The sequence below is a fragment of the Fukomys damarensis genome, unplaced genomic scaffold (assembly GCF_012274545.1).
Source record: "Fukomys damarensis isolate Sample0158 unplaced genomic scaffold, DMR_v1.0_HiC HiC_scaffold_21, whole genome shotgun sequence".
Lineage (NCBI taxonomy): Eukaryota > Metazoa > Chordata > Mammalia > Rodentia > Bathyergidae > Fukomys > Fukomys damarensis.
Window position 1 is genome coordinate 40,159,572 of NW_022900933.1, and position 18,664 is coordinate 40,178,235.

An 18,664-nucleotide genomic window follows, 5' to 3' on the forward strand; every position below is an offset into this window, starting at 1 on the left:
CAGCCACAAACAGCCGCGCACCGCCGGACAAGGCCTCTCCTCGGCTGGAGCGGATCAGCAGTTATTTCGGCACAAGTCCAATTCTACACAAGTTACGCCATCGTCGACAACTTTACAGCAGCGCTGCCCATTCCCACCCGAGGGCCGCCGCCCCAGGAGGGAGCACGCACCAGCGGCAGGTCCATGAGCACCTGCATCCCGTCGCCCGGGCCCATGTGGGCCACGTGATTGAAGTTGGTAGGGTTGGAGATCATCTTGGATCTCAGCTCAGGGTCTCGGAGCATCTCTCTGTGGAGGGAGCGGGGTGAGGCTCCGAGGAAGGAACCCTCAGGCAGCGCCCTCCCAGCCGGCCGGCCTTACCGCCGCTGCTGCAGCCGCTCCTCCTCTGGCACCTTGAAGACGAAGCGCCGCTTGCTGCGCGTGCGCAGCATCTGCTTCTTACTGCCATCCTACACCTCCCCTAGCCTAAAGGGTATTTAAACAGTACTTGGCTCTAAGGATATCCAACAAGCCAAACGCCCCCAACAGAAGAAAGAATACTTTTCTTGCTGCTTTGACAGATGAATATTTGTTATGCCTCGTTAGTGCTTTCTAAGATGGGGAGTGCAGGACGCAGGCTCAGCCTGCCCGCCCCGCAGGAGCCCCGGCCTTACCCGCCGCAGCCCGATGGTCTGTACCCACTCCATGGTGCGCACGTCGAACACGTCCACGCCATAGTCGCTGTATACTGTCACGTGGGAGGGGCTGCAACCTGGCGTGAGCGGAGCACAGGTGAGCTCGGAACTGGATGAGGGTGAGGCTCCCAGGCCCCTCACATCTCCACAAGAGGGCACCAGAAGGACCTCGGCCAAGCCAAATACCTAGGCCTGGAACCTCCACCTCCCTCCCTCACTGGGTCGCTTTCCCCAGGGCCAGGGCTGGCCCCAGGCTCTTCACTGAGCAGCAGCACCAGCTCTCACTTCTCTCCTTCTCCTGCCTCAGTCTCCCAGGGTTCTAGTTTTAGGCATGTGTCGTGCCCGGCTACCGCAGGTGACACATTAAACACCGCAAAACAGGCAGTGAGGATGACTCAAGAGCTTCTTCACTCAGCTCACAAGAAACACCAGTGGAAGCTTACTGATCCAGATTCTGTGCGAGGGGTGCTCAGCCTGGAGGATGAGCCCCATCCCCCAGGCTGCTCGGCTGCCCCACGGGACCGAGGACATCAGGGGTGGCCACCCCAGAGGTGCTGTTTGCCCTTCCTGCCAGCCTGAGGAAGGCGGACACAGCTTGACAGAACCCGCTGACGGGAAGCTGAGGCCCTACACATTTAGGACAGTAGCAAAGCCTGCGTGACCTGAGGGACAAGGGCAGACATCCCTCCCCTCTCGCCGTTCTGGGGACTTCACTGTCACCACGTGGCTGGCTGGGCCCTGCACGGTCATCAGAAGTCTCCCTGCAGGACCCTCGTCAGTCAGCAGCTGCAGGCCTACTCGGGCCTGCCATGCCAGTGCGGACACCTTTCTCTTGGGCATGGGAGAAGGAAGCAAGCGGGAAAGAGAGGCTGGTGAGATGCTGAACTGCCGACACTTGCGGAAGTGACGTCTGGGCCACACAGGAGCCTCAGTGCCTCCTGCGAAAGCTGGCCCTGCTGACTGGCTCACAGTGAGCGCCGGGCCTTCTGGGGAAGCCCTTTTCTTGCTGGACACAAGGGGTTTCCTTTCTGATGTGCTGAACAACCGACTGAAATATCTGAAGAGATACAGTGAAAAGAACATGACTTCGCAGTCACAGGAGCCCTGGCCCCAGCCTCCTCTGTGGACAGGACCAGTGACAGCGCCAGGTACAGCCTCAACAGACTGCACAGGCACAAAAGGGAGAGACCGAGGCGGAGAAAGAACGTGGGGTCAGTGCCAGGTGTGTGGGGCAGGGTGACCTGAGCCCTTTTGTTTTCCAAAATGATTCCTGTTCCATGGGAAGGACCCTGCTAAGCAGGAAGTATGGAGGCCAGGAGGGAGGTATGGGCGCAGCACGTGGGGGCCAGCTGCCCAAGGCAAGGCTGGGGGGGACAGCACAGGTCTCACACAGGTAATGAGGGGCATACAGTGCCACTTCCGGCCGCAGTGGCTGCCATGTAGTGACCCTTGTTGCTTATCACACTGGCTCCTCAGGGCCTGCTGGGGAGGTTCCCAAGGCTGAAGGCCCTCAGAGCAGCCAGACAGAAGGTCAGGTGGATGGCAGCCACAGTGAGGGGACTGCAGCAGCGCAGCTCACCCAGCTTGACCCCCGGAGGGCTGGGCTCTGGCTTCTGCTGTGCCCATTCACATCCAAAGTCACTTCTACCAAGAAAATGACCAGCACATTTGCAGACAGAATAGTTCTACCACCAGCCTCAGAAAAATTTCAGCCCCAAAAGGAGCTATAATCTAGATGTCAGAGTTGAATTTTTTCTGGTCACCAAAAGCCTTTAGCTGGTATATAGTATTGTGTGTGTGTGTGTGCTTTTTAATATTGGGGACTGAACCCAGAGCCTTTGCATGGAGTTACATCCCTATCCCCCAAAGCCCCTTTTGATAGGATCTCACTCAACCCATAAGTTGTCTGGGCTGGGCTGGGCTTGACTGGTGGTCCTCCTGCCTCAGTCTCCCAGGGTGCTAGGGTTACAGGCATGCACTCCTACACCCAGCTCACTCTGTAAGGCTATATTATGAGGAAGGCTATATTATGAGGAATGCTTTTTAAAAAGAGGTTGAAAGGTCAGGCCCCTTCTTCCATCACTGAGCCCTCTGCCCAGGGAGGTGTTGCTGGGACTCTTCTGCTGGGTAGCAAGAGGCCATTGGGAGGCCGCTGCAGTGCGATGTCTGGCTTCTCCTCCGTACCCTGTAACTAGTGGACCAGGGACCAGGAGACAAACCAAAGCAAATAGAACACATGCCGAATGTCAATGTGAGAAGCAGCAACAGGGATATGGCAACAGAAAACATATACATACTACAGGCAACAGGAGCCGCAGGCCACATGAGCTCCTGCATGCGTGACCTCCGGCCTTGAGGGTCCACGTACAGTCCCATATGGCTGAAGCAAAGCAGGTACTCCTCACTTTTGAGCTCCACAGCACAGAGGGCATCGAAAGACTGCTGTGAGAGGAACGCAAGCGAGGGGTCAGCGGGATTTACCAGGTCGAGGGGCTGCCCGTCCCCCTGGATGCTCAACAGAGAGAACCCAGAGGGGTAGCCAACACAGAGTCTGTCCTTGAACACGGCCATCCACTGCACGTGTCCTGGGGCCACCAGCTCATTGAACTTCCTGTGGAAAGGCTTAGTTCTCTGGATCTCATAGCAGAGGATTAGCCGTTTCATGGCAACAAACAGGCAGGTGGAAGAGCTCTTCCTCAGTGTTGCGGTCGCCAGAAGCTGGCAGCCCTTGGTTTCTGGAAGCTTTATATCAAAGCTGCCTTCTGCTCCATCCAAGGTGGACCATGGATAGAGGTGCACGTGGTGGTTCCGGCCACACAGGAGGATGACGATCTTTTCCCTGGGTGCTAGCTCGATTTGGTACACCTTCTTACAGTCAGCAGCGCGGACGATCACTGCAGCGAGGAGGGCCCAAGTGAGGAGAGACACAAGGTGTGGTGCCTACCAGCTGGCTCTACCCTGGGACTGTGCCCTACAGAGGCACCAGGAGCTCTGTCCCACTGTCCCTGCACCCACACAGGCCTTTGGCCACTAAGGCTCTGGCTGCTGTACCTGCTATGGGGGTGCTACAAACCCTGCCACATGCCCAAGCCAGCAAAACCCCAGATGGGGTGAACAAGTATTGGGCCCAAACTAACCCAGAACCCTCCTGGCTTCTCCCTTGCTCCTACTCTGAAACCCGAGGGACTCAGTAGCCTGGACCGCACAGGGCTCCTGGGCTCATTCGCGTGTGGGTGCCCTAGATTCTGGTTTCTTGATCCCAAGCTGGGCTCTGCCAGAGAGGGACAGGGTGACATGCCCCATGCAGGACAGAAGCACTGGTCTCTCTGGGAAACCTCAGCTGACCCAGCTCACGCCTGTATCCCCAGCCCTGGGTGCACCCAGCATTCCACTATGCCAGAGGCACACCGCGCGCAGCTGGGTGAACACCTGCCATTCTGCAAATCGGTTTTCTCCGCTGTCTGCATTCCCTCTTTTGTGACAGTCTCTGACACAGTGACTTGGTCTACGAAGCAGGTGAACTCTTTTCTTCCCGAGGAAGTCCCTACTGTAACCCTGCCTACTCACCGTCTCGGGTGACCTCGATGACATAGAGCCCTTCCTCCAGGCCAACAGCAATCCTGTCTCCATCTGGGGAGGGGAGCACAGCACAGACGTAGCCTGTGAACCAGTGGTTCACTGTGTGCCCAGACTCAGCCAGAGTCCCGCGGGGACATACCCACGATAGCAGCTGTGAGCACAGCCTTGATGAGTGGCAGCGTGCTGTCATAGGCCTCCTGTGGCACGTGCACAACCTGGTTCCGCAGCCGGTTCTTGTGCAGGATGGACTGGAGTCCTTCTAGGATCCCAACCCACTTCCGCTTTTCATTCTCATTTTCTGTCAGAATGAGCAGGGAGCTGGTCTTAGAAGGTGAACCTAAGAGAGAGGCTGTCACCTTCACGAGAGAAAACAAAACAGAAACGAGAGGAGCTGTCAGCCAGCCAGATCATTCAGGCACCCGTCCCACTCTTGGAAGCCACTCTCCCTGAGGTAACAACAGGAAGCCTGTGCTTCCCCAGCTCCATGCATCCCTGGGTGGCCTAGGCTGTGGCTCACAGAGGACACACACTGGCTGTGAAGTGACGACAGCGTTAAGTGCCTTCTTTAAGACTGCTTTCTTAGCCAGGCGTGATGGCGCATGCCTGTAATCCCAGCACTCTAGAGGCGGAGGTAGGAGGATCGCTGTGAGTTCGAGACCAGCCTGGGCTACATAGTGAGTTCCAGGTCAGTCTCAACTATACAGTGAGACCCTGCCTCAAAAAAACAAAACAAAACAAAATCAAGACTGCTTTCTTAAAGACTTACTATAACTGAAAAGCAGACTCTTAGAATGTGTCCTGGGGAGATGGGGCCCCAAACCAAAGTGGTCTCGCCCACGTCCCGCTTCCTGTGAGTGCTCACTAAGCATCTAGGACAGTGATGGAGAACCTTTTAGAGCTCTCATGGATGGCAAACAGCCTGGTGCAGCACAAGTGCCATTGGTTCACCACTGCTGACCCAGAAAACGTGGAGACCCTGGCAGCTACCAAACCATCATCACCACAAGCACAGGGTGGTGGGCATTTCCTGCATAATAGGGGCCACTGGTGAACTGTGAGCTGTGATCTGGGGGTCAACCAAAATTTGTCTCATGTAGAAATTCCCAAAAGGGGGGGCTAGGAAGAGTGTCTGTGATCTCTGATCAGTCAGATGCTTCCTGATGCCACAATGTCTAACCCCATCCAGCAGCAGGGGCTCCAACTCAGCCACGGAAGAGCCAACAGGCCAGGCCATCTCTGAGGCTTTTTCTTGTTTTGCTCAGGCAGCTACAAGTGACAGGCGGAAGTGGAGGGGCAGTCAGGTGAGGCTGCTCACGGGGGACCCACACTGACATGTCCCTCAGTGTGGCACCGAACTCAATGAGTGGCCCACCAGGCCAGAAGAGCTTCGGAGGAGGTGGGAAGGGGTCACAGATGGGGCTGCCAGGAAAAGGCTGGGAACTCCCTCCCTGTGGGACACCACAGTGTGGGGAAGGACCCATCACCGGGGGCTTGGAAGACTCACACAACGGGGCAAGAGATCAGAACAACTCCTACCCGGAATATACAGGGGATGTCTCGGCGTGTGGCGTGGATGACATCAGAGGCCAGCACTGAGCTCACTGAGAAATCTTCGTCCCTGGGAAGACAGACACACTCAGAGGCCCGAGCGGGATACACAGGCCTGCCTCACGCATCCTCCATGTTCCTCCAAGGCGTGCCTGGCACCAGTGACTGCTGGACCAAACACACTCTCATGGACTGAGCCAACCACCCACACAAACAAGCATCCTGAGGAGGTCTGGTGGCAGGTGTAGCAGACGGTAAGCCTGGCCCTGACTCTCCTGGTCCCCAGCCACCATTCCACATCACTGCCCTGGCCCAGCCTTGGCACAGCCAGGCACAGCCAGGCAGACACTAGCTAAGCCCTGTCAGGCAGAGGCACAGGCACAGAGCCCCAGGCTGGAACACATGTGTGCATGGTGAGGGGCAGCAGGAGCTGCAGAACTATCCAAAGCAAGGACATTACAGTCTACACTTTAATTGCAGTGCAGTACTTTAAGAGGCAAAGATATAAATAATGTTAATGATTACCCAACAAATTCAGTTTGGCTAAAGACAAGTGAGTGGAACCCAATTCACGGAACTGGACAGCGCTGTATGGAACAGACCTGAGGTCCAGGACTTGGCTGGCGACCACACCGGGCTGGGTGGATTTCCCCTCAGGCAGGTCATACAGAAAGAGTTTGCAGTCACAGACCACAGCGTAGGCCCTCTGCCACCCTTTCTTCACCCCAGTGGGCTTGGGGACCTAAGGATGAACAGCGACCATGTTCCACAGGGCCGGGGCAGACATTTGGAAAACACTAGGGTCCCTCAGCCTTGTTCTGGGTCTGCTTCCATCTGCTCTGTGACCATCCTGGTTCCCCGGGGCCAGCCTCCCTGTGCCCCTGCCCACATCAGTGGCCAAGGCTAGCTGGACATGTGGGGACACTGTAACAGGGGCACTGGATGTGGACACCCAGCAAACAGCAGCACTCACAGCTCACACACATTCTGAGGAGAGTAGCTATGGCCCCAGGAGCTGGGCCAGGTACAGTGGTCTGCAGCACCCGTAGCATTGGAGTCCTGACTTCATGCACACTGTCCAAGGGCTCATTCCAGTAGACAGGGCCATAGGCCCCAGAGGGAATCTCGGGCTTCCACAACAGCAGCTCCTGTGCTGGCTCGGGACCAGTCACTTCACATAGCAGTGGGTGGCCGCTGGCACTGCACTTCAAACACCGAGGGCTCGCCCCTACCTTGACATAGCCTTTGTAGGCTGTTCCTATGCCTCTCTGCACGTCCACACCAAGGGGCCTCTTGGACTGCTCAGGGGGGATGGGGCACACCTGGGGGGCACTGTCTTTGCAGGACACGTGGCAGACAAACGAGCATACTGGAAAAGAGGAAGGGCCTCATAGCGCCGCCTGCAGGGCAGATGCTGCAAGCCACACCTGACCAGGAGAGCCCTGGAACCCCACTCAGTGGTAAGCTTTGACACACGATGGAGCCCTGAGGGACAGGATGCACAGTGTCACTGCCTTGCTGCTGCCCCACAGGCTTTTGCTGATGTCACTGGGCAGCGGGGATGGAGACACACTAGGGGCCCAGCAGTCAGGCAAAGGGCATGAGTGGTAACAGTAAAAGAAAAACACAGGAGCTGTGTGCGCAGCCCTTCTACTGCTGACCACAGTCAGGAGTGTAAGCAGGGCACTGGCCCCAGACTGTCACACTTCAGGGAGCGGCCACAGGTCTGTCAGGCATCGGTAAAATGGGGAGCTTACAGCCACACCCAATAGAGGGCCACAGCAGCATGCCACCAAATCCCAAGGGCAAGAATATGAGACAAAAGACTTTCAAAAGGACTAGCAGCAAAAACATAAAGCAATCCTTGTCACTTCCAGACAACCTAAGAGTAAAGGATTTAGTTCATCACCCTCAACCTTTCCTGACTTTCCAGATGTTGCATCTGTAATATTCCTAGCGAATGACCCAGTTACTCCCAAATTCCTACTTTAACTCCATCAGGGTGTGCCCACCGGGGAAAGGACCGCTGCCCAGGCTGGCATCATTGGTGGTGGGGCAAAGTCACACACTCCGACCCCGGCCCGGCTCAGCACACTCACCCTCACAGGCGTAGCCCTGCCGGATCAGCCCAACCATCAGGGAGGTGCAGTGGCTGCACTGGGTCGGGCTGGAGAAGGACTTGATGCTGAACTGGTGAGCTTTTGGCTGCAGGAAATAGTAAGATAAATGAGGTCAGGCACCCACAATGGGCAGCAGACCTGCTTATAGTTGATTTACAAACAGCTCTATCTTGGAAGAGTTGACACTGTGCCTTCTGTGCTAGGAGTGGAACGTGAGGCTAGCTGGTAAGGCAGGATATCCTGGGCACGGGACCGCACTTCCTAAAGCCCAGACACAGCCACAGAAAACCTCCCCTGCTAAGGAAGACACAGGAGTGGGCAAGATGGAGAGCGAGTTACACCGGGGATGGGGGGAGTAGGAGCAGTCAGGCTGGCCAGGTGTGCAGCACCTTCACAGAGCTGCTTCTGGGGAGAGGTTTACAAAAGAAAGGGCCTCTGGCCTTGGTCGCCGACTGAGAACCTGACTTTGTAAGGCAAACAGTAATTGCTGCCAAACAAGACAGAGCTCCCTGTCTCTGCTGGAGCTGGAGGCCAGGTCTACAGTCAACACAGAGCAGAAGCTGTCCCTGGTACCCAGGTAAACATGTGCTGAGCCTGAAGCTCAGGGCCCGGACACAATGGTGACTTTCAATCTGTGTTAACATTTACATGAGAAAGAGGACCAACTTGCAGGAGCCCAAGGTCAGAACAAAGACCAAGGCAGAGCTGTGCACTATGGCACAAGGCGTCTAGGACACACTCAGAAAAGCCAAGGTTCCAATTGCACCTTTAGCAAAACTCTCACCCCCAAACCACAGGGCTCTCCAAGCACAGATGGAATGCGCTGGCAGAGGGAGGGATATGGGCGAGGCTCCCACAGGGCCAGGAACTCGGCCAGGGAGGGTAGGGGCATCCCGGATGGTGGCAGCTGAAATGCAGGTGCACAGCTTGGGCGTGATGGGAGAGCACAGAGAGCCTGTGTGCACACAGGGCACCACGCCACTTCACAGACACCAGGCAGTTCTTTTGGCTAAGAGCAAAGCCTACCTTGGGTCCAGCCAGAGTCAGGGCCTGCGTGGTGGGCGGCGGCACAGTGGGCGGCCTGTGTGGGGGCCGAGCCATGTCCTGGGAGAAGTGGGGACGAGTCAGCACTGCCTCTTACCACTGTTCAAGGTGCCACGCCCTGCCTGGGGCTGACATCTCTCTAGGGTTTAGTCATCAGTGACAGTCTGCATTTTTAAGTGACAGAGCCTCGCTCATCCGGCTGATCACTAACAGGAACTGAGAACAGAAGTTGAGCCTCGAGTCTTGACGTCAGAGCAGCTGCTGGTCCCCAACACTGGCCTGGATGGACTCAAGCACCCTGAGAGCACCCACAGGGCAACAGGGTCTCACCTCTTGCTGTTCCGTGCTGCTGGCCACAGACACTGATGGAGACACTTCTGTCTTTGGGGCTTGTGTTTCTTGGTCACTAGCAGAGCTAGTCTGCAAAAAGGAAGATAAAGACAATGTTCTTCGTCTGAAAAGCGCATTCTAGTGGGACCTGGGGTCCAAGCACTTCTCATTCCTCTCCCCCAACACCCCAGGTATCAACTCAGCCCCCACACACTCAGCTCTCCTGCCTCCCGAGGGCCACTGCCCTTGGTGCTCAAGGCTGCAGTGGATGTGAGAGGTCATCCAGCTGCCCTCTAGTGTGAGGCCCTTACCAACTTGGCCACGTCAAGTAGAAATCTCAACCCCAGATCTCAGCCTTCAGACCAATGAGGCAAGTGCTTCTTATCCACATTTCCAGGATCAAGAAGCAATTCCACCATCTCCATGAGCCAGTGACCCGGCACAGGCACTCCCTGGAAGCCAGTATCACTCCTAAGAGCACAGCAGCTTCACAGTAACTTGACCGTCATCTACCTAAGCAGAGGCCACACTTTCAAACCACTCAAGGCCATCCTACTAGGGCGAGCGCTCCTCTTCAGAGGCTGTCCCTGCTCACACAGCCTGTGCCATTGCATGGGGACGCAGGGTGTGGTCTGCAGCTGGACTCGACTCCCTGTGTCAACATGTGCCTTCCACAGTGACACTCAGGTCACACTCGGACGGGAGCAGCACACAAGATGTGCACAACCCTGCCCCAGACTCGTAAGGGAAAGGGCAGATCGGTTAGCTGACTGTTGGCAAACAACAGTAATGTGACCCCCCAGACAAGGGGTGTTAAATGAGTTAGAGCCCTAGCTGGTAAATGAGGAGTGGAAATATTGAGGAATTTAATTCTAGCAAAGTAAAACCCCGGAGTCTCACTAGCTGGCTAACTCATAGGATGAATGCAATTCACGGGAAGGTGAGCATTCAGGGTACTGCAGCTGGCAGCAGCTTACTCACTTTCCCCCAGCAGGCTCGCAGAGAAGAGGCAGGCCAGGAGGATAGGGAGTCCTTAGGGTGACAGAAAGGAGAAGCACCGGTCATTGCTGCCCATGTAGTAGGCAGCTGCGGGAAGCTGCTTCCACTGAAGTTCAGGCCCTGCACAGCAGCATGCGCTCAAGCCAGACGCGGCCTCTATGGCAAACTCACTCCCGCCAGGCCAGGAAAAGGGACTGACGAGCGAGACACGATGGCTGCCACAGTGGGAACACCCTGCTATTGAGCTCTGTGCACCTTCACTCCCTTCCCAGAGAAATCACTGCCTTCCTCGCCACCTCCACGCTGTGCTGCCAACAGTCAGCTTTTGGTCCTTGGAAACTGCTTTCATCAGTGCAGGGGATTGAACTCAGGGCCTGTGCATGGAGCTATAGCCTGTCGTTTTTACTTGAGACAGGGTCCCATTAAGTCATGAATTGCCCAGGCTGGCCTTGAAGATGCAATCCTCCTGCCCCAGCCTCCCAGAGTGCAGGGATTATGGACATGTGCCACCATGCGTGGTATTATCACTTCCTCCTCATGCTCCACCAGAGAAGGACATGACTCACACAGTGCTAGGTTTACCAAAGACCTAGCGCACAGAGGCCCATTAAATACTTAAGGTCTGAGGGCTTCTGGGAAACACCAGGACGGCTAGTCTGGTAAGGACAAGCATTCTGTCAGGTGAAGTATGCCCAGAATGGCCATGGGAGGCTCCTGAGGGGCAGACACCCACACAGCTAGGGGTGACCCCAGCAGACAATACCCAACCTATGAAACAGCAAGGGCGGACGTGGCATCTCCATGTGGAATCTGTGCCAAACGTTCAACCCACACATGTAGAGAGGATACTGCGGCAAATCCAGGGCAGGGCATTCTCCAGACAGAGGTGGGAGGAGGATCTGCCCCTGTCAGAGCGGCAAGGAAACTGGACTGCTCACTGTGGCCTGTGGCTTCTGGTGGCTCCTTCCCTGGGAGGGAAGGATGCTGCTGGGACAACAGGGGAGACTGCAGAGAATCAAACTTCCATGCTAGTGCCAAACATCACCAATGCTGCAGACATCGCAGCCCACAGGAGACGGCCTCACTCTTAGGTGATAATCGCTCAGGTATTTCAGGGTCACCAATGCCTGTGAGTCACTGTCCTGTGGGACTCAGCCCTAGTGGCAGCGCCATCACATGGCAGGTAGCACCTGCCTGGGGTGCTCCAGTCACCAGGTATGCTGTGGGTAAACCTTTCTCACAAACCCTCCTGCCAATACAGATACCCAGCTCTCTTGCCACATGGAAATTATAGAAATGGGAATATGACTAATTGCTATTATTTGATGCAGTGTGGAAATTTTTATTTGTAAAGTTACACAAAATGCTCATGACTGCACAGCCAGAGGCCACTGTAGATTTATGCCCTGAAGGTGCTGAGCACTTCCTTGCCACTTAGTCTGAGCAACATTAGTCCCTGGCAACAGTTCCAGTTCCTCAGTGTCTCTAACACTGAGGTGAGAAATCCTGGGTCACCTATTATTATTTTTTTTTTTAAATAAAAGAAGACAATTTACTTGAAGATGGAGAAGTAGGAAGGGAGAGATGACAGACAGCTACTCTGGATGAGCAGGAAGAATTCGAAAGTGAATTGTTCCCTGGGTCACTTATGCAGATGTTGTGCCTGCAGCCCCACCAACTTGTGTTCTACTATTTCTAACTTGTAAATCCACCTGTCACTTTAAAAAGTAATTACTCACTCTAAACGTCAGATCATGTGCAAGAGGTGTGGTGTTGAAGTACTCAAAGATGGAGTCCTGAAAATCTGGAAGTTTGAGCCCTGTGAGAGAGAAGGAACGGTCAAGGCAGAACAATGAAAAGACAGGGAGATCTTACTGTTAAGTGAGTACAATCAACACTGCCCAAGCCCAAAGGTCAGCTCTGCCTGAATGCGATGATGAGGGTGCTGTGTCCTCAGTGCAGTACCACGGGGCCTCCCCAGAGGGAGCCAGAGAGCCAACGGTTCTCAGATAAACCCAGGTCTATGGGAAGCTTCAGGAAGGAGGTGATAGGGCAGGCAGAAGGGCGTCCAGAGATCACAGTGGTGGCACTAAGTAATGCACAGGGCAGAGCGCCTGGAGCCACTCGGAGCCACAGGGACCTTGACTGTGACCAGGGCCACTCATGGAGTCAGGAGGGAGGGAGCAGAGGAGAGAGGCAACTGTGAGACTCCTCCTCAGACAGTGCCAGAGTGAATTCAAAATGGAGCCTTCACCTGAAGTCAAAAACATTAAACCAGGCCAGTGCGGCGGTGCATGCTTGAAGTCCAGCTACTAGGAGGCTGAGGCAGGGGTGATCACAAGTCTGCTGCCAGCCTGGGCAACACGGCAAGACCCTGTCTTGAGGAAAAATGTGAAACTCTGCAAATATTCAGAGCAAATGGGAATGGGTGGAAGTCAGGATTATTTTCTTAGTTATAAAGAGGAACAAAAATGATAAATCCGACAAGGAAAAATTTAAAAAGCAGCTGGGTATGGTGGCATATACCTGTAAGCCTAGCACTCTGGAAGGTTGAGGAGGAGCACAAGTCTGAGCTCAGCCTGGGCACCTCTGTGCCTCAGGAAAAATAAAAATAAATAAATAAAATAAAGGCAAGGATGTAGCTTAGTGCCACAGTACTGGGTTAACTCTCTAGTGTTGCCAAAACTAATAACTAAATACATAAAGCTTTTTCTTCACAAAAATCCAACATAAGCATAAAGTCAAAGTTAATGCAACAGATAAAAGGCATTCTCCTGCAACGTGTAAAAAGCTTCTGAGACTTAAGACAACAAACTGGATTTTTAAAAATGAGCAGAGAAATGCAAATTAAACCTATACCAAGATGCCATTTCTCACTGATCAGGATGGCAAACCCCCAAGTGTGTTGCCTACTCTGTGTGGAGTGCAGGGCAGGAGCCCCTTGTGATCCATGTGTGCCTGCCCTCTGACCTGGCAATCCCATTCTAGGACTGCCCCAAACACAGCGGCAACAACATGGAAAGCATTTTCTACAATGGCTCAGCAGGGACAACCGAGCCCCTATCCTCAGGCTGCCAGGGCCACTGTGGGCACATTGGAAGGCTGGGATGGCTCAGGGATACAGCACGCTGCCTTCCATGTGGTAAGGACGTGAGTGCATCATGACACACAGCGTGTGCTCCACTTTAAGATGACATAAAAGAAGAAGCAACCAAACACCATGGTCACCTTGGGGGAGGCATCATTGAATGTACTGCTTTGAAATTAAGACTGTGATGATATTACATACACACTTCATCAACTACTATAAAGAAAGTATTAAACCTTAGAGAAAATAAAAGAAAAAATTCACCCATTTTGGGCTGATACTTAAATAATTTAAAACGTTATGATTTCAACTTACCAGTCTCTGCTCTAAACTTTTCTTCCATCTTTTTCTTCAGAATTTCCATTTCTTGTAATAATTCTCTGTTTTTGGCTTCAGAATCCTTCAGTTTACTACAATACACAAATAGACAGCTTTAAGTGCACTGGGTGGAAGCCCAGATGTGGGATGTGGGCGGGCAGGAGCATAGCACCTTCCCCGCAGGCCCCTCTAGCCAGCGCCAATGCGTCAGGAATGACAAATATCCAGGGTGGACATTGGTGGCTCACAAGGGTGCATCTGAGGGGCCCAGGTGTTCCTGTCACTCCAGATGCGTCTGTCCTTAGGGAAACGTGGCCTACTGCCCAAGTACACAGACCCTGCGAGTTCAAAACGTGGTGGAGGAGACAGTAGAGCCAGGCTGCCGCAGCTCAGTGGCCAGGGTGAGCAGGGCAGATGGGGCTCAGGGGCTCCTTAGTGGGGTGACACTGGGCAAACTGCTTGGCCCCCGTGTGCCTGCACCCTGGTCTGTGTCTGTAACATGGGGACAAGAGTGCCTGCCCTGCAGAGCTGGGTGAGGTACACGTCAGCTAATGGCACAAAGTGCTCAGAGCAGTTCTGGACACAAAGGAAGTAAATTTAAGTGGCAGTAGTGTTTTTGGCTGGCATCTGCCAGATTTGGGGACACGGAATCTCCCGTCAGTAACCCGCTGCTCCCATCTCCACAGCTCAATGCTGAGGCCTGAGCAGGGAAACAGCCTGTGTGAGCAGGTCCAGCAAGAGCACGGCCGGACCGCTGTGTGTTCATGTGTGCATGGGTGGGGGGAACTCTGAACGCACATCAATTTCAGTCTCTAAAGGGTCACCTTTAGCTTGGAAAGGAAACTGTAGCCAAAGGCACCTATCAGCTGTGTGGCTGTGAGTCTTGTCACCAGCACCCCCAGGCACACAAGGCAAGAGTCGCTGAGGCCCTGATACCACAGGCTGGATGCCTTCCGAGAATGCTCACACCAGGCAGGACGGCACCCCTGGACTCTCCTCCCACTCAGCCTAGCTTTCAGCACCCCATGTCCTGCAGAGTGGCAAGTTCGCCTCTCCCCGGGCAGGACCACCAGGGCTGACCACCAGCGTGGCCACAGCACAAGCACCTTTCAAAGGCTAGGCTGGTGTCTTTGACCTTCCTCAGCTCCTCCTGCACCAGCTGCTTGGCTCGGATCTCGGCCTCCAGCGCAGACTGCAGCTCAAGTCGCGCAGACATGTCCAGCTTCTGGCTCCGGCGCACCTTCCACAGTGGGTCCTGGGCATGGGGAGCACAGCGGAAATACACTAAGGCCGTGTGCTTCTCAGACACTGAGTCTTCATTTCTAAAATGAAACCTTCACTGTTAGGTTACACATGAATCCTCAGATACGATCAAGAGCCACCAGACATGATTTTAGTGCTGCAATTTCATAACTTTCATTCTTGGAAGTCTTCTTAAAGAACACAATTACTAATTTTTAAAAATGAGACTAAAACTGTAGTGCAATTTCTGAGGGGTCACAGGTGTCCCAGGGCTCCCTGTCCCTGTACCTTGAGCTATTTTCTGCTTCACTGTCCCAGAAGGGACATCACTACTTGTCATGACAGATGGCAGAGGGGCAGTGCACCAGCTCGCTGCTCTTCCTTCCCTTTTTTCCCTGAGCTAAGCTGCCTCAGTTCTTGAGCAGCAGCCAAACTCCATCACAGTGGACCTCCTTTAAGCTCTCGCTGAACACAGGGGAGGAATTTTCATTTCTCACCCGTAACAGAAAAGAAAGCTGATGAGGACGCCATTTCACCAGCGACCATCAGAAGCAGCTGAGGGGCATGTGTGGTGGTGACAATGACAGGAGAAAAGTCCCAGTGAATCTGGAGGCGACCCTGCTCTAGCATCGGTCCCTGGCTGCACACAAGTGTTCCCTTTCCTTGGAGCGATCTGAGTACTTAATGCACCGCAGTCCTGCTTGGCAGTGAACATGCAGATCTCAGTACAAAGCTCACCAGTGTTCTCGATCCCAGACTAGAATTTCTCAAAGCCTCAAGCTCTTCGGTCATCTTGGAAGCAAGGGCTTGGAGGTAACCGCGGGCGTCTTTCTCGTCGCTGACCCTGGGAAGAGATGCCGTCTCAGGAGGCACAGGAGTCTGCACACAGAGCCACTTAGGACAAGCACTTCCCAGCCCTGGCACGCAGCCTGCATAGCCACAGCAGCTGTGTCCATGGGGGCGGCACCACAGTAAGCAGGGGCCACCCCTGCTCCCTTCAAGCTCTGCAGCCCAGTCATGTGATCGGTGGGCTGTTGGGAAGCATTTCATCTGTTTCCCCCTAGGTGTGCACGGTGCTCAACCCAGTCCCAAGTGAGCTTGCCGTTGTCAGGGTTTGCATCTAACGTCTCCCTGAAGCCTCTCAGGCAAGACCTCGGAAAGTGAACAGGTACAGGGCTCAGTTGGCCTGATGCTAGGAGATGCGACCCTGGGACCTGGCCTGGCGGTTCACCCTCCCCGGCTCCTCCCTTCACTCTCTGCCTCTGTCCAGCCTGCTGTGAGCAGCTCTGCCCACACCCCTGTGCTGTGCCATGCTGACCCGCAGCCAGGTCACTGTGGCCTGGCACTGGAGACCACATCAGCCTGGTCTCCTTATGCTGCTGGTGTTGGTACGAGCACCAGTGATGACACAGTGACCAAGACAACCTGTCTCGCCACCGCTGGTCAGTGATGTCACAGGATGGGACTTCTGGCTAGCCCTGGATGCTCGGGCAGAGGACGAGGCTGGGGCACGGCCAGGACAGATGGGCTGAGGCCGGCATACCACTGGATGATCTCCGCGATCTGAGCTTCCCAGTGTGCCACCGACTCCTTCTTGGCTGCCAGATCCTGCAGCTCATCCTCCAGCTGTCTGTTCTGGGCTGTGAGTTTATCCACAAAGGAACAGAGCTGAAACGGAACAACCCCACATCACTTATTAACTGGCACCCTCAACCACGGCAGCATCACACAAGCTAGAGTTCTCTGGGAGGCTCTGGACATTCTCCTTTATCGCTATGGTTTTTCCAGACTAGGTTCAGGCTAGGGACTTTCTGCTAACTCAAGTTTCAATTCAAATCTAACTCTGAAGTGACAGAGCTTGTGATTTCAGGTAAGTGCATCTTAAGCGAATGAAAACCCACTCCAAAGGTCAAACATTATCACTTCATTTAAAAATCAAAACATTTAAAACAGACACTAACCTCCCAAAAGCCTTAAGAATGAAAAATTGTAACTTCCACATAAGTGCTTACTCAGATGTTTCCCATTACCTTTTCATTTTCAGCAGTCAGTTTCTTGCTTTCGTCAAACAGCAGGGCTCTCTCGCGTTCGTACTTGTCTTTTATTGTGCCGATGGCCTCCTCCAACTCGCTGTGCCTGCAGGCGGGAGGGGGAGATGGTCGAGGGGGCTCCAGCCTCACTCTTGTCCACACCCACAGCCTGGGTATGTGCTCCAGCTTGCTGCCACATAGCAGGTGGGAACTCACCGCTCTCGCTTTGACTTCTCTAGTTTATCTTTCAGCATTAAGATTTCCTTCTGCAGGGCTAACTGGTGGCTTTCTGAGTCATGCACCTCCTTCTTCACGTTTTTCACTTCCAGCACGTGGGAGGCCTCGCGTCGGACCAACTCCTCCTCGTAGAACAGGACTTTTTTCTCAAGCTCTGATTTGATCTTGGAGATCTCCTGCTGGTGCTCCAAAGCAGCCCCTGGGCCCCAGCCTCCTTGCTTAATCTGTAGACAGAGGATGAAACCAGACGACAAGTCTGTGCCCTCCCTCAAGGTGCCCACAAACATGGCTGCTTTGGTGAGCCAGGACTGCCGTGGTGCAGGTGACCTGAGCAATGTGACCCTCAACACCTGCAAGGCACGCTCAGGGGCATGCATGCCTAGCTCTGCCTGGACCCCTCAGTGATTCCCTGACCTTCACTGCCCAAGCGTTTGCCCACAATGATCTTTGGCAGGCCGACTGTGAGCCACGTCCACCGATGATGGTGAGGGCCCGGCTCTCCTGGCGGGGACTGACAGCGCCACGGTGTCAGGACGATGTGGAAGGCAGCAGTGAGACAGTGGCACACGAGGCCAGCATCAGGAGAGGATCCCACACACCGAACAGGGATGGAGGCACAGGCACGGAGGTGGACAGCAGTAACAAGTTGGGACTGCACAGGGCAGCGGGGAGCCACCTTAAGGGCACTGGCTTGGACTGACATGCTCCACTTGGCACAGCAAGCTCGCCTGGCTGCTGTACGCAGACATGCTCAGAGAGCTAACAAAGGCACCAGAGCTGGAGCAGGGAGCGGCACAGACACAGAGAAGAAGACTGCTGCAAAGCAGCCGACACGGGTGCTGCCAGCCAGGAGTTCCCGGCTCACACGAGGGAAGGAGCCCCTTGGAGTTGCACCATGATGACAACCTGGCCTGGGTCCTCTTACCCTGTCCCTCCTTCCCCAGCCTCCTGCTGCCCTCCAGCCCCACCAGCTGACCCCTGATGGATGACCAGCCTGATGTGAACTTCAGGGAGCTTTTCCAGAAACCAACTTGGCCAAGCCAAGGAAATCAGGATAGGAAGAAAGTATCTAAGGTGAGTGCCCCAGACCTACTGCACGCTGCCCAGAACTCTACCTAGGGAGCCAGTAACATGCAAGAACGACGTCCAGGCAAAGGCCATACCCCTACTGCCCACCCGTGGTCCTGCGGAGCTGCCCTGGGAGCCACACGCTACCTTGAGGGCCTCGAGCTCACTCTCCATCTGCTTGCAGAAGCTCTCACTGTGCTCGCGAAGCTTGCGCTCCTTCGAGGCCTCAGCAACAGCATCCTCGAGCTGAGATTCCAGCTGGGAAAAGTACAACTTACAAGTTAGTACTGGGGCTGGGGGTGTAGCTCAGTGGCACTGTGCCTGCCTCGCTAGCACAAGTTCCTGAGTTCGATTCCCAGTACCAAAAAAAAAAAAAAAAAAAAAAAA

General features: G+C 54.5%; 1 protein-coding gene across 1 annotated transcript in view; it reads right to left on the reverse strand.

The window, feature by feature from the left end:
• Cdc42bpb (CDC42 binding protein kinase beta) overlaps positions 1-18,664 on the reverse strand; it is an 83,927-nt gene that overhangs the window by 1,998 nt on the left and 63,265 nt on the right. Inside the window, 20 exon segments of the mRNA XM_033766825.1 lie at positions 117-288; positions 361-465; positions 559-751; positions 2,972-3,568; positions 4,242-4,304; positions 4,393-4,609; positions 5,790-5,871; positions 6,404-6,543; positions 7,034-7,170; positions 7,901-8,006; positions 8,948-9,025; positions 9,296-9,385; positions 12,034-12,113; positions 13,698-13,792; positions 14,807-14,955; positions 15,681-15,786; positions 16,486-16,610; positions 16,973-17,078; positions 17,189-17,433; positions 18,425-18,535. Of these exon segments, the coding sequence (XP_033622716.1) occupies positions 117-288; positions 361-465; positions 559-751; positions 2,972-3,568; positions 4,242-4,304; positions 4,393-4,609; positions 5,790-5,871; positions 6,404-6,543; positions 7,034-7,170; positions 7,901-8,006; positions 8,948-9,025; positions 9,296-9,385; positions 12,034-12,113; positions 13,698-13,792; positions 14,807-14,955; positions 15,681-15,786; positions 16,486-16,610; positions 16,973-17,078; positions 17,189-17,433; positions 18,425-18,535 (2,997 nt within the window).